Consider the following 23,697-nt stretch of genomic DNA (forward strand, 5'->3'; position numbering starts at 1 on the left):
CTGTAGACCAGGCTGGGCTCAAACTCACAGAGATCTGCCTGCCTCTGCCTCTCAAGTGCTGGGATTAAAGGTGTGCGCCACCATTGCCTGGCTCCACGCCCAGCTTCTTAATTTGCTTTTGATCATGGCATCTGTCACAGTCACTGAATGAAACCAGAACAGCCGTCCATCATTCATTCATGTAACCTGCCAACAGCTGCCGGCATTTGCATTTCGAAACCCTGGGCTAGTGGGGGGGGGAGGCACGGAGTCATGTGTGTGGACTGGCATGTTGTCACATACAAGGAAACTAAACTTTACAGACTTCAAGTGGATTTCTGAACATCATATGCCTAGGCTGGGTTAGAACCCAAGTCTCCGGAATTTGGGGCTCAGGCCTATGCCCTATCCAGCAGCAGGGTAAGAACACTGTGGCACTGGGGACCCAGAAGGGAAGTGGTAACAGGGACAGGAAGGCCAGACCTCCTCACATTCATTTACGAAAGGGTAAAACCAAGAGAAACCAGCTGGAGCTGTGGCTCTCAGGACCTAGAGCGGAACCCGGGCTGAGCCTGCGGATCTGAACACAAAGTAGCCAGGAAGGCTCTCCAAGCTCCGGCGGGCCGCCGACAAGCAACCGTGAGTAGCTTGCTTTTTTCCCCAGGCACCTCAAGCCTCTGTTCTAACCTCAGCCCTTCTCTCTGGAGCTAGGGAGAGGGCTGTCTGAGGCAGAGGGAGGGATGTCAGACCAAGAGCATGGGTCACCGTGATGCTCAAGGCTGGGCCTCCTAAGACAGGATTTTCCCTGCCGTTCACCATAGTAACAAACCCCAAAACTGAGCTGATTTTCCTTGGGGAGTGCTCTTCTATTCACCCAGAAACAGAAAGTCACACTAGACTAAAGAAATTTCCCTTCCAGTTCAGTTTAGTGAACTGTTAAGTTTATTGGGGTTGTCTGCAGGAACATGGGCGGCTCAGGCAACTGTATCATCTAAAAGCCCACCCCAGCATGGTGACAAGTGCCCAAAACTGATGACATCATTGGTGTCCCCCATCCCTAGCTGACTTTCCACCTCCCCTTACTCTGGTACCCCACAAGACCACAAGCAGCTGGGCAGGAGGACTTGCAGGGCTGGAGCAGGAGCGAGGGTGTGGCTGGAATGTCAGATGAGGGCCTAATGACAGCCCTGGTCACAGGACTGAGCCTTTGAAAGCCGTTTGTAGATAATCACAGCTATAGAGGAAGAGCCGCGAGTGCCCAGAGAACAGAATTCTGCAACACAAGCAGACTTCTCTGAGGGCTGGGCTCTGCTCTAAGGGCTTTGCAAGGCTTCCTTTATTAGACGCTCACCGCTCAAATGCTCAGTGTCTGTGATAAACTATATCAGGTCGCCTGTTTGACAGAGGGAGGCTATGTGCTACTTCCCTCAAGTCCCAGGGGGTATCAATGGAGAACAGTGGCCTGAGGGTAGACATTTTGGCTTCCTAGCCTACTCCTTAACCACCAAAGCAGTTGGGAAATTGGAAAGGAGCCCCAGGAGACTAAGGTCTTAGCGCTCACCTGGGCAATCTGGATCCCTGTTTGATAGAAGGGGGGAAAAATGAATGAGGTGATCGGCTGTCAGACACAGAGAAAGGCTCTGGGCCCAGGAGGCCAGGGCTCTGCATCTATGAAGGTCAACACTCACTGAGGGAAAGAGATGCTGAATGGGGTCCTAAGGCGTCGACTCCTGTAGAACCCGAACTCAACACTACATAACTCTACTTCTCTGCCCCTCGGCTTCTTCTGGACAGCACAGTTCCTCAGGCTTGTGGTAAGGGCTCAGACAGGTGTGGTAAGGGCTCAGACAGGTGTGGTAAGGGCTCAGACTGGGGATAGACAGAGGCACTGGGCTCAGCAAATGAGAGTTTGCTTGCCCCTTGCCCACTCTGCCCATGCTGTGGGTTAGAAATGAGTGAAGGAGACCACCAACTCCTTCCCCAGAATAGGACTTTGCCTCAAGGGAGATGCATCTTGATCATGAAAGACAGGACTGGGCAGAAGAAGGCTGGTAAAAGATTTAGGAAGTCTGAGGATGCCCCAGTTCTGCGGCTGCCGTGGTTCGAGGGAGCTTGCTCCCTTAGCTGAGCGAGCCCCATGTGTGGCTCTCCACCAGTGAGATCATCCTTCCCCTGTCCTCCGTCAAGCTGATAAAATGACTGCCTCCCGTCTTACTTCCCCCTTATGCGCGTGCCTGTGTGGGCATGCTTGCGAAAGCGAGTGAGGTTAGCGTTGGGTGTCTTTTTCATTTGATCTCCACACTATTTTTTGGGACTGTTTCTCACTGAATCTGGGACTCACTGACTCAGCTAGTCTGGCTAGCTGGTGTGTCTTAGGAATCCTCCTGTATTCCCCAGCATCATGCTGGGATAACAGACGCACATCACTGTGCCAGGTTTTCATGTGGGCTCTGGGGCCCCCAAGGATGGTCCTCATGCTTGCACAGCACACCTGTGAAAGGCTGAGCCGTGTCCTCAATCCTTCTGCTCTCATCACTCTTCCAGCCCTATCTTACACTCAGAAGGCTGTCTGCAGAGAGTCTGCCAGCCCTATCTTACACTCAGAAGGCTGTCTGCAGAGTCTGCCAGCCCTATCTTACAGATAAGGAGAGCAAGGCTCAGCAGCAGCACCATTGCACAATGTCACTTGGTCAGGGCAGTGGAGAGCGGGCGGGAGTGGAAGGTGCTGAATCTTGTGACAGACCCAAGCCACCCCGCTAACTAGGTGACACAGAGTGATTAGCAACACTTCCTGGATCTCTGTGTGCTCAGCTCCACCGATGCAGCCCATGGCTTCCCAGCCTGCCTCTTACACGTGCCTGTTTGTGCCCTAAATTCATCCACGCTGCTTGGCTCTAGAAGGTGCCATTTGGTGACCTCCCCATGTGTAGTCTTCACACTTCTCATGGTCCCTCACACTTGTAAGGTGTGAAACTGAAGCCCACCCAGATTTAAAAGCCATCCAGGATGGTGGGCAAAAGCTATTGCTCAACCTCTTAGGTTCTAGCCCCAGAGACATGAGGAACAGGAATGGTGGCCCGGGCCTGTGATCCCAGCCCTCAGGAGAGAAGGACAGGAAGACCAGAAGTTCAAGGTCGTCTCAATTCAAGCTACCAGGCCAGTCTTAGCTCAGCCCTACTCTGTTGTGAGAATAAACAGGTGGGCAGGGTAGAGAACCCCTCCTTGTTGTGAAGGTGCAGCTCTGCTCACCATTGCCACCATAGTGCAGCCGGAGAGACTGACTCCAAGGAGAAAGGAGCATATTCTGTGGTTTCAACCACAAGCCCCGGGGATTCCTCATTCCCAGGTGCTCTCTCCCCAGGACTTCCCTCCCGTGCTTGTGGTGGTCGCTGGCGTTGTCTTATGTCATAACATCCTGATCCTATGGGGGTGGTTTTTTCCCTGTCCCAAGATAGAAATGGGGTCCAGAGAGTAACTGCTTTGCCAAGGCCAAAGCCGGATCCCCAGCAAAATCAGGGTACTTGGCCATGACTTCTGTGTCTGGAAGGCGCTTCTCTCAGCACAGCCCGGAAGAGAAGGAAACTCCTTCCTTCCATTTCCTAGGGAGATGAAAAGCCCGGAAAGCATGCCCTCCCTAAGAGATGAAGACCCCTAATGCTAAAGAGAACAAACTAGATTGGTGCTGCGGGTGGAGGAGGGTGGGGCCACAGTGGAATTAACCCCGCCCCCTGGGGGGAGCCTGCTGGAGTACCATGAGGAGAGGGTGTACCTCACTCAAAAGGGACTTTATAGGTTGTGTGTCCTCTAAGTTTTGTGGCTTCTCGCCCGGTGATGGTGGCACACGCCTTTAATCCCAGCACTTGGGAGGCAGAGGCAGGTGGATCTCTGTGAGTTCGAAGTCGGCCTAGTCTACAAGAGCTAGTTCCAGGACAGGCTCCAAAGCTACAGAGAAACTCTGTCTCGAAAAACAAAAAAAAAAACAACAACAAAAAAAACAAGTTTTGTGGCTTCTCCTCTCCCCTCCTTTCCTACAACTTTTTCCCACTGTCTGTGGCGCCCAGTGCCTTCCACTCAAACTGCCGTAGCCCTGTCGCGGTGATTCCCATGGCTCCCTAGGGGTTATGCCCCACCTCAGTTCCTCTTTGAGAACCACAGGTGCGGTCACGGTGGTGCTTCTGTCCGAATTCAGTGGGCCCTTCCTGTGTATGTGTTTGGGTACTGGTTGGTCCAATGGTACCACGGTCAGGCGTTCGATGGTCTGTGGAGAACAATGCGTGTTTCTGAAGAACAGGTCAGCAGATCTGGAAGGTGCTTCGGGATGTAGGATTGCGATTTACGAGGGGCTGATGACAGAGGCGTGGCTTGGACAGAAGTTAGTCAGGAGCATCCCACACCCCAAAACAAGAAGAAGGGGTTCACAGACTACGCTAGACAAAGGTAGAAAACAACTAACCAAAATAGATCTGGCCTTTCTCAAAAAAACGAAGAATGTGTCAAAGATCAGTCAAGGGACAGTCTGGGTGTCAGTAACCAGAGTGACAGGAAGGATGCTTGGCTGTTTGGGTTTTGGCATTCTATACAGCCCAGGCCAACCTAGAATTCAATATCCCCTTGCTTCCATCGCCCAAGTGGTGGGATTACAGGTGTGTGCCACGACTCTTAGCTTTGGCAAACTTTTTTTTTTTAAGATCTATTATGAGGGCTGAAGTGATGTCTCAGTGGTTAAGAGCATGAGCTACTCTTCCAGGGGGCTGCGTTCAGTTCCCCGCATGGCATTTCAAACAGTCTATAACTCCAGTCCAAGGGGATCTAATGCTCTGTCTGGCTTCTGTGTGCACCAGGCATAACATGAGGCATAGACATTCATGCAGGCAAAACAACCATACAGAATTAATTACTGTTTTCTTCTGAATTAAGTGCAGATTCGTGCACAGCAGTGCAGGCACCTCCAGAGGAAACTTCAGACCGCTCCCCAGGAGCTAGAGTTTCAGGCAGTTGTGAGCCACCCAACATGGGTATAGGGAACTTGGGTTCTCTGCGAGAGCAGCAAACACTCCTAACAGAGGAGCCACCTCTCCAGCCATCAGGGTTTTTTTTTAAGGTATAAATCAGGGTCTTCGGGGCTGGCTCCATGAGTAAAGTGCTTGCTGTGAGATGAGGCTGTGAGTGTGGATCCCCAACACTCACGGAAATGCTCAGCATGCTGGCTCACACCTGGAGCCCCAGTGTCAGCTTCAGAGATAGGCGGCTCACTTGCCAGCCCCGCTAGCTAAAGCTTCCAGCTCCAGGTTTCATGAAAGATCCTGACTCAAAAAACAAGACGGTGAGCGATAGGGAAAGACCCCTGATGTCAACCACAGGCCTACATACATGTACGCATATGTGCATACACAACACATACAGAATTAAAAAAAACAGTATAAATTCACTTGCAGGGGCTCGTTTCAGGAGATGAGATCTCCCTATATAGTCTAGCCTGACCTTAAACTCACTGTATAACCCAGGCTAGCCCTAAATTCAGGGCCCTACTGCCTCAGCCTCCTAAGTGCTGGGGTTATAGGCATACACCACCATATCTGGTTATATATTGACTTTTTAAGCACCAAATCATGAGACACATGGGTCCTCACTTCATAATAATAATAAAGGAGGCCGGGTGGTGGCAGCACATACCTTTAATCCCATTACTTGGGAGGCAGAGGCAGGTGGATCTCTGTGAGTTCGAGGCCAGCCTGATCTACAGAGTAAGCTCCAGGACAGTCAGGGTTACACAGAGAAAAACAAAAACAAGAAACAAAACAAAACAGCATCAACAGCAAGCCAGGCCATCTGCCCATGCTGTTATGGTTAGTATCTATTTGTACATTTCCTCCATCAGGCTACTCAATGGTTACACAGTGAAATAAGAGAGAAAGTGGAGTTGAACTTGACCATCTCAGGTCCGAACTCAATGACTTGATTCACAGTGACATAAAAATTCACAAGCCGCAGTGGGAATTATTGAACCATTTCATCATTTCCTGCGGTCCGTGAGAAAGGAAGTGATTTGAAAATAAGTCTACTATTTTCTCTCTCTAGTTTTCAAGACAGGGTTGCTTTTTGTAGCCTTTGCTGTCCTAGAACTCACTCTGTAGACCAGGCTGGCCTTGAACTCACAGAGATCCTCCTGCCTCTGCCTCCTGAGTGCTGGGATTGTAGATGTGCACCAACCACTGTCCGGTTGTTTTGTTTGTTTGTTTGTTTTTAATTTTTGAGACAAGATCTCCCTCATTATGTAGCCTTAGCTCAGCTAGAACCTGCTTTGTAGACCAGGCTGCCTCACAGGGACCTGCCTGCCTCTGCCTCCTGAGCGCTAAACGTTAAAGGTTACAGAGTCCCCCAACACTTCAAGCACATTGACTATTTTCAGTAAGAATGCCACTTACGCTTTATTCCCCTCCTTCATATCTGCTTTAAACACTTCAGTTAAATACGTGGTCGGGATGAAGCTCAGTGGTAAAACACTTGCCTAGCGTACATAAAGCCTTGTTTCAATCCTCAGCGCTGCCAAAAAAAAAAAAGTGTGTGCAAACTTAATGAAACTGGACAGCAGAAGTAATAAAAATTTCAAATTATACGCATTGTTTACAAAGTTAAACTTTGGCTTCTCCCAGCCTTACAAGTGGTATAATGTGCTAGTTAGTTTAAATTCTTCTTATGGGGCTGGAGAGATGGCTCAGTGTTAAGAGTGTGTGCTGTTCTCGCAAAAGACCAGAGGTCAAATCCCAGCAGCCACATGGGGTGGCTCAAAACTGCAGTAATCCTGGCTCCAGGGACTCTGACACCCTCTTCTGGCTTCCCCAGGCACCTGAACTCACACGCACATACAGCACACAGACACACACACAAACAAACAATAAAGTAAATATTAAAACCAAAACAGTACACATGGCATGGTGGCTCACACCTTTAATCCCAACACTTGAATGACAGAGGCAGGCAGATCTCTGAGTTAGAGGCCAGCCTGATCTACAAATTGAGTTCCAGGACAGCCAGGACTTCACAGAGAAATCCTGTCTCAAAAATCCAAAAAATAAAAAAAAAAACTGCATTAAATAAATCCTTATCATCTAGCTCAAGCTGGCCTTAAATTCACAGCAATCCTCCTGGTTCAGCCTTCAGGGGTAGGAGGAGCATGCAGGAAGATTCCTCTCCAGATGTTCAGCCCATCTCTCCGAGACAGGATTGTCCCTGCCAGGTTTAATTCATTATCAGACTCTTCCAGCTGTTTCTGCCATCTGCTTTGTCACCACTACCAAATCCTAGTAACCCAGAGCGCACGAGTGAGTTTCCCCAGCAAGATATTGTGTGGTTTGAGAGCAGCAGCAGCACCTCCAGCACCACCACCAACACCACCAACACCACCGCCACCATCGGCTTGTTGCTAGGCTCATTTTGCAACTTGCAGTCTTCGTAAGTCTGACTCAGCACTAATGGTAGTGTTAATATTGTCACAGCTAACAGAGTGTTTGAAGTTACTTCACATCCCTTTCCCACACCCCCTCTTCTGTTGGGGGCACCTGTCTGAACTGCACTTCCCACCTCCTGATGCTGCAATCATTTAAACAAATCAAAACTGGGCCTGGGTAGGGACTCCACTCTGTGAAACCTGACCAAGCCAAGAAGAGGTTCAGAGCCAGCAGGGAAGGCCAACCATGTCCTATCCCTGATGTACCGGGAAACCACGGTGCAAAATCTTGTCATTATTCAGGCTTCTCTGTCCCATGTGCCCCCACGGCCACACTACCTGATTTGGCATGAAAGTTCCTTTTCTACCGAAAGCACATTACAAACAGAGGGGTGGCCACCCTAGGAGGGATTTGCACAATGACGCTCTCCCACCCAGATCTCCCCACATTTCCTCATCAAAGATGAAGATCTATTTCCTCAGTACAAAGGGATGCCCAGTAAGAGGGAGAACCACACTGGCTAGTCCTTCCCGTTCTCTCTCTCTCTCTCTCTCTCTCTCTCTCTCTCTCTCTCTCTCTCTCTCCCTGAGACAGGATTTCCCCATGTAGCTCTAGCTGCCCTGCTACTATGTTGTCATAAATACACAATTACCAACTGTCTGTTACAAACAAATAATTTGATTTTAAAGAAAAGATAACAGGACCTGCTACTCCAAAAGCTAAAGAAGAAGGATCATGAGCTCAAGGCTGTCCTGGACAAGGTAACAAGAACCTGTCTCAAAACTTAAAAAAAGGGCTGGAGAGATGGCTCAGAGGTTAAGAGCACTGACTGCTCTTCCAAAGGTCCTGAGTTCAATTCCCAGCAACCACATGGTGGCTCACAACCATCTGTAGTGAGGTCTGGTGCACTCTTCTGGCTTGCGGGCATACACACGGACAGAATATTGTATACATAATAAACACATATTTAAAAAAAAAAACTTAAAAAAAATTAGAGACTGGATTGGCCAGGTGATATAGCCCATGCCTTTAATCCCAGGACTCAGAGACAGAGGCAGGAGGATCACTGTGAGTTACAGCTCAGCCTGGTCTACATAAGGAGTTCTAGGCCAACCACGGCTACATAGTGAGAGCATCTCAAAAAGAAAAAGGGTCTGAGGATGTGTAAATTCAGTGGTACAGTGCTTGTGTGGTATGCAGGAAGCTGTAGGCGCAACTTCCAGGACCACAAGAAGAAAAAGAATAGAAGCTATGGATCTGAGTAACAACAGAGAATGAGAGGGCAGCACACACAAAGTCCCTCGTGCCTGTGACGGAGGAAACTCGCTCTTCATAGACTCCAATCACAGCAGGCAGTTCAGCAGGCTGAGCTGAAGCAGCTATTCTCCAGGCAGTAAGGATATCTCCATTAAAGAGATGCGATTTCTAAGCCAGGTGGTGGTGGCACATGCCTTTAGTCCCATCACTAGGGAGGCAGAAGCAGGCAGATCTCCGAGTTTGAGGGCAGCTTGGGCTACAGAGCGAGTTCCAGGGCAGCTAGGGATACACAGAGAAAGCCTGTATTGAAAAACCAAAAAGAACAAAAACAAAGCTATGTTATTTCTGGTTGAAGAGATGGCTCAACAGTTGTGGTGGTTTGAATGAAAATGGCCCCCAAAGGGAGAGACACTATTAGGAGTTGTGCCCTTGACGGAGAAAGTGTGTCACTATAGGGGCCGGCTTTGAGGTCTCTATTCTCTTTTTGTTGTTGTTGCTTGCTGTTTGTGGGTTTTTTGTTTTGTTTTGGTTTTGGTTTTTGAGACAGGATTTCTCTGGAGCTTTGGAGCCTGTTTTAGAACTTGCTCTGTAGACCAGGCTGGCTTCGAACTCACAAGTATCTGCCTGTCTCTGCCACCTGAGTGCTGGGATTAAAGGCGTGCACCACCACCGCCCAGCTAACCCACTGGGGTTTTTATTGGAGTGGCCATGAACACTTCATTCTGCCCAGGATGATGGAAACCTTGGGTACGAAGCCTGCCCTTCGTGTTCTTGGAAGAAATAATGGACTGTGGGCGCAGCTTTGGAGTGGGTTAAAAGCTGTTCTCTGTGGCTCCAAACTCAGGATGCGTGCAGGAGAGAGCTGACACATCCATTATTTTTTTTTTTCGAGACAGGGTTTCTTTGCAGCTTTGGAGCCTGTCCTGGAACTAGCTCTTTTTTTTTTTTTTTATAGATTTATTTATTTATTATGTATACAACATTCTGCCTTGATGTATGCCCACACGCCAGAGGAGGGCGCCAGATCTCAGTACAGATGGTTGTGAGCCACCATGTGGTTGCTGGGAATTGAACTCAGGACCTCTGGAAGAGCAGCCAGTGCTCTTAACCTCTGAGCCATCTCTCCAGCCCCCTGGAACTAGCTCTTGTAGACCAGGCTGGTCTCGAACTCACAGAGATCTGCCTGCCTCTGCCTCCCGAGTGCTGGGATTAAAGGCGTGCGCCACCGCCGCCCGGCCGACACATCCATTATTGAAGTTTATCTTGTAGTGTTTGTCGCTTCTCACAAACTGACTGGGCCAAGCCAGGGCTGAGACCCTGAACGTCTCGGGACCCTTCCCTTTGCATCATATCAGCTCCGTCTCCAGCTCCGTCTCCAGCTCTGTCTCCAGCTCCATCTCCAGCTCCGTCTGGCAGCCATGCTCCTGCTTAGGTTTTTGTGGTTGTTCTTGTTGTTGTTGTTGTTGCTTCTTTCTATGCATGTGTGTACTTACAGAGGTCAGAGGTCAGCCTTGGGCGTTGTTCCTCAGATGCTGTCCACTTTATTTTGAGACAGGGTCTCTTTCTGAACCTGGAGTTCACTGCTTAGGCTAGACTGGCTGAGCAGCAAGCCCCAGAAAATTGTCTGTCTCCATCTCCCCAGTGCTGAGATTACAAATCCACAGCACCACACCGGGCTTTTGCTAGTATCTATCTATCTATCTATCTATCTATCTATCTATCTATCTATCTATCTATCTATCTTTCTACCTACCTACCTGTCTATTTATTTATTTATTGAGATAGGCTCTTACCACGTGACTCTGGCTGTCCTGCTGTCCTGGAACCCACTGTGTAGACCAGGTCAGTTACCAACTCAGAGATCCACCTGCCTCTGCCTCCCGAATGCTGGCATTAAGGGTGTGTTCCACTAGGCCTGCCTCATACCTGATTTTGTTATATGGGTCCTGGGAGATCAAACTTCGACTGATGTGGCAGGCACTGTACCACCAGCTGAGCATCTCCCTAACCCTTACCACTGAGTTTTAAATAATCTAATAATCTGCTTGTCGGAACATGGGTGACTGGATTGCCAACTCATAGAAGAAGACATGGACGCTCAGAGAGTTTGACTGGACCCGACTTGCTCCAGGTCACACAGCCTGTGTCTGTGACGGAACTCAGTGACATGACTCAGTGACGTGTCATTCCAAAACCTTGGCACTCCAGGTCTGGAACAGTAAAACTTAGAGGTGTCTGCCATCCTTTTAATGGACTCCATCAGACAGGGTGTGGTTAAGCTTGATACAGACAGATACAGTCCAGGCACAAAGATGGAGTCCGACCCGTCAGTGAAGACTCCAGGGAAGTCTGGGCAGGGTGATGGACAACAAACATCAACAAGGCTTGAGATGAATTTAGCTCCACTAGGCAGACTCCTGTGACTTCTTCGACAACTGCAAGACACTGGAGAGTGCCAGACGGTGGTGGTGCACACCTTTAACCCCAGCACTTGGGAAGCAGAGGCAGGTGGATCTCTGTGAGTTCAAGGCCAGCCTGGTCTACAAAGCGAGTTCCAGAACAGCCAGGGCTATACAGAGAAACCCTGTCTCAAGAGAGAGAAAGAGAGAGAGAGGGAGAGAGAGAAGGAAAAGGAGTCACAGGGGAGACTTGCATGGAGGTTCCACACATTACAAACTCCTTCCTATTATAGATGGGGGAGGGGAGACATTAAATATTAGAGTGAAGGCCCAGGTTGTAGCTCAGTGATAGAGCTCTTGTCTAACACACTGTGAGGCTCTGGTTCTAATGTGTAGAGCACATATACACACATGTACACACACACACACATGTGCACACATGGACACACACACACATTCTCGGTACATTGAGATCTGGAGACCTTAGGAATTACCACCATCAACCCTACCTTCTTCAAAGATGAGAAAAAGAAAACCCCAGAGGGCCAGCCCTAAGACTCAGCGGTGGGACAGGAAGGAAGTAGAATACAGACCTCCTCGTTCCCAGTCCCAGACAAGAACAGCGAGACTGCTGGGGTGTGATTCAGTGGAAGAGCACGTCCTCCACATGCCAAAATACTCTGGCTTCCATCGCCAACACCAGAAAAAATCTCAGCATTTCCGGGGCATCAAATCTCAACCTCCCACTGTGGGCACTTGCAGTCATGAGCTTCCGGTCCCCTCCAGCGTCGTAGCCCAGAGAGGCCAGCTCGTCTGTGACCCTCTTTCACTTCACACTTTCACTTCAGGTGGAAACAAAAGCCTGACACGCCTTTTTTCTGAGAATTCCCCAACCCCCAGTTTTTTGCCCCAGAAAGTCAGATGGAGTTAGGGTCCCAGCTATAGCCCCAGATACCAGCCCAGCAGGGACACACAGCCAGGAACCAGGGCTTCTGAGCTAGGCGCTTCCGGAAGTGTGGAGGCCGGGGCTATTGGTTCTCTTTAGTTCTGACATCTACCCAGCATCAGACTACAGCTTGCTCTTCATCTTGTTCTTGCACACGCCCACGGCTCTGAAGGTGCGGAATGACAATGACGTGTTGATAAGAGATGAATCACCTAGCGGTGGTGGCGCACGCCTTTAATCCCAGCACTCTGGAAACAGAGGCAGGCAGATCTTTGTGAGTTCGAGGCCAGCCGGGTCTACAGAACAAGTTCCAGGGCAGCTAGGGCTACACAGAGAAATCCTGTCTCTGTCTCAAACAAACAAAAAAAGAATTTCATTTATGGGCTGGAGAGTTGGCTCAGCAGTTAAGAGCACTGGCTATTCTTCCAGAGGACCGGGGTTCGGTTCTTAATACTCCCATGGCAGCTCACAACTGTCTATAGCTACTGTTCCAGGGGATCTGACACTTTCACACCAATGCACATAAAATAAAATTAAGTAAGTTTTTAAAAAATGAGCATGCATGTGTGTGTGCGCGTGCACACGTGTGTGTGTGTGTGTGTGTGTGTGTGTGTGTGTGTACTATTAACTGTTTCTGTGACCACACCTTACTATGTAAGGAAGTTGCCACATAGACCAAGCTATCCTCAGACTCATAGAGATCCACCTGTCTCTGCCTCCCAAGTGCTCGGATTAAAGGAGTGCGCTACCACACCAAGCCGGACAGGTCTTATATACATTCTGAAAGGATCAAAAAGATCTTGCCAGCTCTTAGGTTCAAAACTACAACGGATGTCCTCGGTCCACTTGGCCTCCCTAACAATGGGCGAGTAACGTTATTGTCACTTCGCAGATGAGGAGAGGGACTTGCCCACAGTCACATGATGAGAGTGACAGAGATGGAACCAGAGCGGCTGCCTGTGTGACAAACTCCCAGTCTCCGTGCAGCAAGCACAGCCCTAGGCCTTCTAGGAGATCAGTGTGGCCTCAAAGGAGTGTTTCTATCTGTGTGGGGACCGGGAGCTGGGTTTCCTGTTGCTCTGTGCTTCCTGTTGTTGCCTTGTTAGGATGTCCATCAAATGCATGCATTTCCTGCCCTTCCTCTGGATGGTAACAGTGGTCTGCGACCACACTGTGCCGGGTAAGGCACAGCCACCCCAGCCACCATCGTCTGTGCTCGCTCTGAATGGGGTAAGGCCTTCCCTAAAGGTTTTATTTTTAGTTTTACTTTTTGTTGATCTATTTATTTTTAGACAAGGTTTTGCTGTGTTGCCTAAGCTGGCCTTGAATTCATTATGCTACCCAACATCAAACTGCCAGCAGCTCCAGCCTTAGAACGCACTATGTCCTGGCCACAAACACACGGCAGTCCGGCCTCAGCCTCTTGAGTGCTGGGATTACAGGTATGTGCTCCCATGACTCCCACTCCCAACCGGAACTTTTAGTTTATTTTTTTATTTACTTATTATTGATTTGTGGATCTGTGTGTTTGTGTGTGTGGTGTATATGTGGGTGGTGCATCTGCACACACGTGTGTGGGTGCACGTACCAGATGTTGTGTGTCCTGCTCTATGGATCTCTAACTTATTCCCTTGCAACAAGGTCTCTGGCTGAGCCCAGAGCTGCGCTGGTGGTCAGCAAATTCCAGTGACCCCTCTGTCAGCCCCACCCAACTCTGAAGTTACAGGTGAGGCAGGTGTTTGGCCACTCCCAGCTCTTAAGGAGAGTACTGTGCTGAACTCAGGTCTTCCAGGGTATCTTGTCCACTGAGCCATCTCTCCGGTCAGCAGCCTTGCAGCCTGAAGTTTTAGATTACAGTGTTGTGTAAGTGAAATCATTTTTTTGGCTGGAAACAACATTTTAAAATTTTTATTAAGTTTTTATTTATTTATTTTATGTGCATGAGTGTATGTGTGTGAGCATGCCATAGCCTGCTTCTGGAGGTCAGGGAGCAACTTAGAGAAGTAACTCTCTTCTTCCATCTTTATGTGGGTCCCAGGAATCCAGGTCAGATTGTCTGACTTTCTGGCAGGCACCTTTACCAGCTAACCTGTTTCTCCACCCCAAGAACAGTATTCTATAGAAATTAAATTCCATATTCTTGGTTATTGGAATAGTTGAAGGGAAGGCAGTGTGTAAAACTGGCCGATACGTGTAGAATCTTCTGGGAGGCTGATGCATGGCTGCAGGCTCGGGAAGGCTCCACTGGGCAGAGGAACTAAAAGAAAGTCCAGGACGGATATGGGGCAGAAAAACCAGGGGCAAAGGCTGGGAAGTCAGAAGGCAAAGTTTCTCCTCAGAGGCAGCAGATGGCCAGCTGGGTGTGGGTTGGAAGGTAGAGCATCTTCCTCCTGGATGTTGCTGATATTTTTCCTGTGACCACATGGAAAAAGAAAGAGGGGCGGGGGAAATCTATACAATGTATATTTGGCTAAAAGTGGTAGAGTGCTTGTGAATGTGCACGGCCTGAGATTTGATCCCCCAGGACCACAAAAATAGATAGATAGATAGATAGATAGATAGATAGATAGATAGATAGATAGATAGAGCGAGACAGGTGTAGTAGCATACTCCTTTAATCCTAGTACTTGGGAGGGAAAGGTGGGTGGATCTCTGAGTTCAAGACCAGCCTCGTCTACAGAGCGAGTTCCAGGACAGCCAGGGCTACACAGAGAAACCCTGTCTCAAAAAAATAAAAAATAAATAAAGAAAGAAAAAAAAAACAGATGAAGGGACTGGTGAGATGGCCCAAATGGTAAAGTGCTTGAACTTTTTGACTTAAGTCAAAAGAAGCAAGCATTAAAAAAGAAAAATGATTGAATAAACAAAACAACTAGCCATGATGTCTACCTGTCATTATTAACACTTTGGAGCCAGAGACAGAAGGATCCCTAGGACTTGGCGACCATCCCGTCTAGCTGAATTGGTGAACTCCAGGAGAGAGACCCAGCCTCAGAGAGATAAGGTGAAGATCGGTTGAAGAAAGCATTGGCTCTTGACCCCTAGACTCCACACACACGAGCACAGGCACACTCATCCACACAAAAACTCAGACACTCATCCACACACACGAGCACAGGCACACTCAACCACACAAAAACTCAGACACTCATCCACACACACAAGCACAGGCACACTCATCCACACAAAAACTCAACAGTCACAGGAGAGAAACAGGAAAAGTGAGCCCGGCACGGAGAGCCAGGCCTTCACTGCGCACTTGAGAGGCAGGGACAAGCAGATCCCTGTGAGTTGGAAGGGAGCCTGGTCTACACAGAGCCTTTCTCAAAGAAATTAAAAAGTGGAATGTGTTTGTGAGTTTATCACCTCACCACAGCGGCTGACTTCCTCTGCTACTTTGCTAGACTGGATTTCCTCCTGCTGAAAAGATAAGGGATGTTTCGGCAACAAAGGTCTCTTAGCAGACAGTCTTATTTTGGGGGTTGTTTGTTTGGTTTGTTGGCTACAGATAGAATTAGCCCTGGCTGGCTTCAGCTCCATATGGACTGCAAGTTATTTATGTATTTGTTTATTTTTGAGATGAGGTCTTCAAGGCGTCAGGGCTGAGCCTGAACTCAGTGTCATCCAGACTTTAGGTTGCTGAAGTCACACACGTAACCACCAGGGGTCCTAACCTCCTATGTTGCTTAATTTTAAAATCATATGCCCTTATTAATCCCAGCACTCGGGGGCCAGAGGCATGAGTTCCAGGCTGGCCTGTCTACAGAGCAAGTTTCAGGCCAGCCAAGGGTACACAGAGAAGCCTGTCTCAAGAAAACAAAAACAAAATCACATTTATTTATTTATCTATTCATTCATTCATTTGTGTGTGTGACATAATGTGTGTACACGTGTGTGTGCGCATGCACTCGTGTGTGTGCATGTGTTAATGTGTGTACATGTGTGTGCGTGTGTGCGTGTGCATGCGTTCGTGTGTGTGTGTGTGTGTGTGTGTGTGTGTGTGTGTGTGTGTGTGTGCCAGGGTTGGGGAGATGCAGTGATTTAGCGCCTTTCTCTACCAGCTGATCCACCTCCGGTCTCCTTTTAGGTTTGTTTGTTTGTTTTGTAAGTTTTTTGGTTTGTCTTATTTTTTTTCTTCTTGTTTTATGAGACAAGGTCCTGAGCATGCTTTGTGCTATATAAGTCAGCTGATTTTGAACTCACAGACCTGCCTCAACCTTGAGAGTGCTGGTTTCAAGGCACGAACCATCACGCCCAACTAAAGATTCACTCATTTTATTTTATGTGTATAAGTGCACTATGGGGGCCAGAAGAGGATATCAGAGCCCATAGAACTGGAGGGTGACGTGGTTGAGAGCCTCCGTGAACCCTCAGGTCTTCTGTATGGACAGCTCTTAGCCTCCGAGTCATCTCTCCAACCCCTTCTTTTATTTTTATTTATCTTTTTCATTCACACTTCCGGGTTTCTTTCTTTATTGTTTCATCGAGACAGGGTTTCTCCATATGGTCCTAGTTGTCCTGGAACAAGCTGTAGTGGCATTTCAATTGTATTTTAATAAATAAAGCTTGCCTGGGGTTTGGGAAAGTAAAACAGCCACACTGGCCAGCCTTACAGACCAGGCAGCAATGACACACACCTTTAATCCCAGTAGTCACACTAGTGTGCCATAGAAACCAGGCGTTTAATCCCAGAACTAGAGAGGATTATAAAACAGGAGGAGACAGCTCTCAGGCACAGACTCATTCTGAGTGAGATTCCTGGAAGCATTTCAGACTGAGGTCGAGGGGAGAGCCAGTGACTGACTGTACTGCTTTTCAGACCTTCAGGTTGTATCCCAATTTTTCTCTCTGAGTTTTTATTAATCACGCTTCAACTAGGTCTGTAGTCCAGACTGGCCTCGAACCCACAGAGATCTGCCTGCCTCTGTCTCCTGAGTGCTGGGATTAAAGGTGTGCACCACCACCACCTTGCCCTTCTAAAGTATATCCAAGAGTTATATAAAACTCTTGCAAATGCTGGCACACCTGGTAACTCTTGCTTGCTCGTTGCTCATCCCTGAGCTTATGAATTCAAATTCCATGGGCCTCTAGATGGAAAAAATCCCACATTATCTGTTTAGGAAATTTGTCTTTCTGGAGGAGTATTCAGTTTGCTTTCTTATTAAGTTTAATAATATCTCACACAATGTTTAGTTGTCCTAAGTATTTTTCTTTAATATTCAAGAAATACTTATATCAAAAATGACTATCTGATATTCAAATTAACAGGACTTCTATATCTTATATATAGTACAGTTGATTTTTTTAACTTACTTTATTTATTTATTTAGTACACAGTGTTATGCCTACATGTGTGCCTGTAGGCCAGAAGAGGGCACCAGATCTCATTACAGATGGTTGTAAATCATGTGGTTGCTAGGAATGGAACCCCTGTCTTCTGGAAGAGCAGTCAGTGCTCTTAACTGCTGAGCCATCTCTCCAGCCCCCATACAGTTGTTTTTCTAAGACAAAGATGACTTTAGCCTGATCCTCCTGCTGTCACCCCCCCCTCCCCGAGTGCTGGGATTGAAGGTGTGCGCCACCACACCCAGTTTATGCAGTGCTGGAGACTATACCCAGGGCTTTGTTCGTGTTAGGCAAGCTACATTCCCTACATGAGTATAAAAAAAAATTGTTTTTGAGGCAGAATTTCACTATGTAGCTCAAATTGGTCTCCATTTCTCAGAGATCTGCCTACCTCAACCTCCTGAGTGCTGGGATTAAAAGCAGATACTATTACAGTCCACAAAACATTGCCTCTTTAGAGTATATCTTCCCAACACGTGAGGAGAAGTCTGCGCTATCGTTTCCCATCCCCAAATCATTGTTAGCCTTTAGTATCTTACCAAAACTGGGACAACAACAGCACACACTTATACATACACACTCTCACACACACACACACACACTCATACACACACACTCACACACACACACACACACTTCTCTCTCTCTCTCATACACACACACGAAACTGAAGACAGGTTTGGTGGCATCTGTAATCCCAGCTGCTCTGGACCCTGAAACAGGAGTGAGATGTTTCTGTCATTTCTAGAGTTTTGAAAGTTGCTTGTTTCTTGTTTACTTAGGTAATATTATATCTTTCTGGAGTCTTTGATGGAGGTGAAGAATGGTTAGTTATAGTTTTCCTTAGTTATGATAAAAGATAAAATAGATATAAATATTGTAGCCATAATTCTTGCTTTATAACTGTTTTGTTATATGTAATTTTGCTATGTTAAAGTTAAAGCCTTTCTTTTTTGTTTAAACAGAAAAGGGGGGAATGATGTAGGTGGGTCTTCTGTCTGTGTTAATTTCATTGGTTAATAAAGAAACTGCCTTGGCTTTTTGATAGGGCAGAACTTAGATAGGCAGAGTAGACTGAACAGAATGCTGGGAGAAAGAAGCAAAGTCAGGCAGACCCCATGACTCTCCTCTCCGAGACGGACGCTGGTTAGACTCATGAAGGTAAGCCACAGTCAAGTGGCAATACAGATATTAGAAATGGGTCAGATCAATATGTGATAGTTAGCCAATAAGGGACTGGAGATAATGGGCCAGGCAGTGTTTAAATGAATACAGCTTCTGTGTAATTATTTTGGGTAAAGCTAGCCGGGAGCAGGGCAGCGGCGGGAAGCGGCCCGCCACTCCTTCTACACAAGGCTAGGCCGCGTCTCAAAAACGAAAAGAGAAAGTAGACCAGCAAGATGGCTTAGTGAGTTAAAGTGCTTGGTGTGCAAGCCTGATGTCCTGAGTTCAATTTCCAGCACCACGGTAGAAGGAGAGAACCCACTCCTGACCTCAACACTCACTCTATGGCACACTCATGCCTGCAGATACACATCACATATGAGCGTATACACGCATGTGCATGCACATGCACACACACACATACCAAAAATAAGTAAAAGAAAAAAATATCCCTACATCTTCACTTCCTCTTCTTCCTGATTTTGTTGTTTTGGTTGCTGGCCCCAGGAATTCCCCTCAGTTTTAAAAGGAAGCTTTAGGATCTGTCTCTTTAGAAAACAAAAGACCAAAAAACCTGGCAGATCACTTCTGCTACTTGGAAACTCAAAGTCCTGGCTTGGGCGAACAACAAAGTCCTGGCTTGGGCTTGACAACAAAATAAAAATTGATATTTGTAGCATGTGGGTAAATGTTTGATTAGTGTCGGCTCCCCTGGGAGGCATTACTGTTAATATCCCAAGACTCTTCTCTCCCCATCCACAGCCGAGTCTTCTGGGCCAGACCTGGTAGAGGCCAAAGCCTGGCCATGGAGGGATGCTGGGAGACAGAGGTGACCAATGGCTCAGAGAGCGGCTCGAACTTCAACCCGATGAAGGATTACATGATTCTGAGCGATGCCCAGAAGATAGCTGTGGCGGTGCTGTGTACCCTGCTGGGCCTGCTGAGTGCCCTGGAGAACATGGCGGTGCTCTATCTTATCCTGTCCTCCAAGCGGCTCCGCAGGAAGCCCTCGTACCTCTTCATTGGCAGCCTGGCTGGGGCTGACTTCCTGGCCAGCATCATCTTTGCCTGCAACTTCGTCATTTTCCACGTCTTCCATGGTGTTGACACCAAGCCTGTCTTCCTGCTGAAGATAGGCAGTGTGACCATGACCTTCACAGCCTCTGTAGGCAGCCTGCTGCTGACCGCTATTGATCGGTACCTATGTCTGTGCTACCCACCTACCTACAAGGCTCTAGTCACCCGTGGGAGGGCACTGGTGGCCCTTTGTGTTATGTGGGTCCTCTCGGCATTGATCTCCTACCTGCCACTCATGGGATGGACCTGTTGCCCTAGTCCCTGCTCTGAGCTTTTCCCACTCATCCCCAATGACTACCTGCTGGGCTGGCTCCTCTTCATTACCGTTCTCTTCGTTGGCATCATCTACACCTACGGGTATGTTCTCTGGAAAGCCCACCAACATGTAGCCAGCTTGGCAGAGCACCAGGACAGGCAGGTGCCTGGGTTAGCTCGGATGCGGCTAGATGTGAGGTTGGCCAAGACCCTGGGGCTGGTACTGGCCGTTCTCCTCATATGCTGGTTCCCTGCCTTGACTCTCATGGCCCATAGCCTGGTCAGCACACTGAGTGACCAGGTCAAGGAGGCCTTCGCCTTCTGTTCCATGCTGTGCCTGCTTAACTCTATGATCAATCCTATCATTTATGCCCTGCGAAGTGGAGAGATCCGCTCCACTGCCCAGCACCGCCTGGTCAGCTGGAAGAAGCATCTACGAGGGCTCGGGTCTGAGGGAAAAGAAGAAGCCCCAAGGTCCTCCATTACAGAGACAGAGGCTGATGTGAAAACCACCGTGGTGCCTGCTTCCAGAAGTCCAGGCTGCTCCAATTGCTGACGGTACCTAGTTTCCTATTAGAAACAGCCTGCGTGAGGATCAGTTTTCTCGCTCGAGGAGAGAGGAGTCCCAGACCCTGCGTCCTTCTGGAACCAGCTCTAGGGGACTAAACACAGACCCTGTTTTGCCAAAGAGCACTGGGCTTCATGGTTGGACCTGGTCATGCCGACCTGCACAGTCTGTGGAAAGTGGCCTGTGACGAGACAGGTTCTGTTTACATCAAGTCAGGAAACCCTCCTGACTCCAGAGACCAAGAAGCAAGAGGGGCCTCCAGGGACTGTAATAGAGGACTCAGAGGTGGTCTGAGAAGATGAAGGACTTGTTCTCCTGGGCTCACAGAGTACCCTGGCCAGTGTGACCACTGCCTGTAAGTTCATCAGTGCCCACGGCTGCCATGGTGCGGATTCCAGGTTGTCTTGCTGATGATTGGCAGCGAGACCAGCTAGTTCTGGTTCCCTTTTCATGGTTTTGGATTCCGTGGCTGTAAAGCTCAGTGAGGCCCCACTTTCAGGCGACCCTTGCCTCTTGAGGATCAAGAATTGTGGTGTGCTAAGGCTCAAGGGTGTCGGCTCAGACAGTAACAAGCCATCAGCTCAGAGCATCCTGTTGGGCAAGGACCCTCTTGACACCCTGATAAGCCCTGGAGTCATGTGACTTTAGGTCCTTGGGGACCCACTGGAGGTACAGTCTGGAGGGGCCTGTATTGCCCTTGTCACAGCTGCTGTGTCTAGTGTAGCAGTATTCCCAGCTAGCCTTGCTCCAGGGCGAAGCAAGATATTCACAAAGATTCTCTGGGTCCTAGATTGTTTCCAGCGATGCTAACCTAGTCTCGTTGTCTCTTCCGTACTATGGTCCTGGGGGACAAACAGAAGGAGCAGAGGTGGAGAGACTTCCTGCTGTGGTCCAGACACAGGCTGACATCCTCTGTCCACAGCCCCATGCTATGTCCCTGGGTATCTGAATTTTACCTTCACTAAGGGAACATCCCCAATAGAGGGAGGTTCAAGACACTGCTGGTGACAGGAGGGATAACACTGGGGGCCACAGGCACAGTGAACGAAAAGCTCTCCATTAATGTCATTTAATACATTAAAAACCACGTGCCCCCTGTCCGTGTGTTCTTTAATCTGCGTCATAAATATGTGCACACCGGGTTTTGTGCCGGTCCTAGATGTCCAGCCACGAGGAAGACAAACCCCATTGTCGCTGAACAGCCTCGACAAAAACACCTCTTGCCAGGGTAGAGGCACAGGGTTTTAAAAACATAGGAAAGATTATAAAGACGTGAATGAAAATAATAAAATGGAGAAACATACAGGATAGTATCAAGAGGGAATTCCAGTGAGTACTGAAATTCACCTGCGTTTCATTTCCAGCTGCTTAAAATACCCCTGACCCCAAAAGGTAGAAGTCAGACAGAAGATTGCATTAACATGATAGCCGGGAGGTGGTGGCGCACGCCTTTAATCCCAGCACTTGGGAGGCAGAGGCAGGTGGATCTTTGTGAGTTCGAGACCTGCCTATCTACAAGAGCTAGTTCCAAGACAGGCACCAAAGCTATAGAGAAACCCTGTCTCGAAAAACAAACAAACAAACAAACAAAAAACAACAACAACAACAACAAAAAACATGGTACAAGGAACTGAACAGACCAGATGAAGGTCACGGACTACAGTTAAATATTCTGTTGGTAGAAGAAAACAAGTCACCCACAGATGAAGGTCATGGACTACAGTTAGACTACAGTTAAATATTCTGTTGGTAGAACAAAAAAAAAAAGTCACCCACACATCCTAGATCAAAATATTCTGTTGTAGGCAAACCACTCCCTATGTGGAATGCAAAGTTATCTCCTAAAGGAATCCAAAGTTATCCCTTAGCTGGATCCTTAGATTCTTGCTTGAGGTGGGAATGTCTCTATTCCTGGAGCACAAGAAGCGGCTATAAGCCACACCTGTTGACAATAACCTTGAGAGAGCAGAACTCTTAGAGCTAGCTCTAGACGGGACCTTTGTTTGAAGTTCGAGTGCCACTACCTTGAAGGAACAAGAAGAGGCTAGTCTCAACTCTCTGACCTTCGGTCAAGGTGGAAATGGCCTCCACACTGGCTGGCTACCTTTTGACAGAAAGTCAGGGAAGCTGAGACTGGTGGCACAGGCCTGCTCATTCCAGCTCCCTTAGAGGCTGAGGCAAGAAGAGTCTAAGTTCAAAGCCTGCTTGAGCTGTACACGGAGTTCAAGTTCAGTTTAGGCAAACTGGTGGGACCTGTGTCAAAATAAAAAATAAACGAAGGGCCAGAGCTGGGCGTAGCGGTGCACAAATAGAATCCTGGTGTTCAGGTGGAATTGCTGAAAGTTTAAGGCCAGCCTCGCCTAACTGAGACGCAGTTTTTTCTCTTCTCTTTCTCTTCTCCTCTTTATTTTATTTTACTGTAGGCGTGTTTTACTGCATGTATGTCTGTGCACCACATGTGTGCCTGGGGCTTACAGAGATTCAGATCCCTTAGAACTGGTGTTCCAGATAGCGGTGAGCTGCCATGTGGGTACTGGGAATCTGGGAATCAAACCTGGGTCCTCTGAAGAGCAGCCAGTGCTCTTAACCTCTGGCCAACTCTCAATCCAGCTCTGAATCCAGCTCTTAAATACTTTCTACTTTTGCTTTAAGTAGAGAGGCAGAGTTTATGAAGAGGAAGGACAAGGCAAGGGCCCTGGGGAAATGAGAGGCAGCCTTGTTTTTAAATGATGAGCCAACCAGCAGACAAGACTTGCCCATTACCCAGAGAAACCAACAAGGGGGTGTCCAGGGCAAAAAACTCATGCTCCCTAATAGTACAGGTCTGTCCGCTCTGCTACAGAGCCTCCCATAGGCCTCTGCAAGACGACCTGTTTCTCTGTTAGGTCAAATGAAGGTCACGGGGTCCCATTTTGTTCTCCCCAAGACACGTTCTGTGCATCAAAAGTTCCACAAATTCTTAACACTATTTGGAAGGATGAGGGGAGAAGTTGATTTTTTTAAAGTCCTTTGTGCTTAGTGTTTTAGACCATATTTCAATATTACCTTGTGAAGGAAGAAACAGAAAATACCCTATGCTTCCTTATTACTCCCCAAAGGAGGAAGTGCTTAGTTTGTTAACACAAGCCCTGATTTTCTCCAAGGAGAGAGTGCCAGACAGAGTAGGTGGAGGGAAGGTTTCCACTGCTGTGAATTCTGGGACTACCTTCGGCCTATACTTTCGTCATCTTGAGCACCCCCTGCCCATCTCCTTGCCTT

The 23,697-nt window shown here is 48.1% G+C and overlaps 1 protein-coding gene across 12 annotated transcripts; it reads left to right on the forward strand.

The window, feature by feature from the left end:
- Positions 1-275: 275 nt before the first annotated feature.
- On the forward strand, positions 276-21,537 carry Cnr2 (cannabinoid receptor 2). Of its 12 annotated transcripts, none has more exons than XM_075945217.1 (4): positions 303-399; positions 486-618; positions 13,322-13,471; positions 19,302-21,537. In XM_075945217.1, the coding sequence occupies exon 4, from the start codon at positions 19,345-19,347 to the stop codon at positions 20,425-20,427; it is 1,083 nt and encodes a 360-aa protein (XP_075801332.1). In that variant the 5' UTR covers positions 303-399; positions 486-618; positions 13,322-13,471; positions 19,302-19,344; the 3' UTR covers positions 20,428-21,537. The 12 variants fall into 12 exon arrangements, with proteins under 12 accessions (XP_075801329.1, XP_075801332.1, XP_075801334.1 ...); XM_075945222.1 differs by lacking the exon at positions 303-399 and adding an exon at positions 18,424-18,536 and having other exon boundaries at positions 420-618; XM_075945219.1 differs by lacking the exon at positions 486-618 and having other exon boundaries at positions 332-399.
- The last annotated feature ends 2,160 nt before the right edge of the window (positions 21,538-23,697 follow it).

The sequence above is a fragment of the Microtus pennsylvanicus genome, chromosome 13 (genome assembly GCF_037038515.1).
Source record: "Microtus pennsylvanicus isolate mMicPen1 chromosome 13, mMicPen1.hap1, whole genome shotgun sequence".
Classification (NCBI taxonomy): Eukaryota; Metazoa; Chordata; class Mammalia; order Rodentia; family Cricetidae; genus Microtus; species Microtus pennsylvanicus.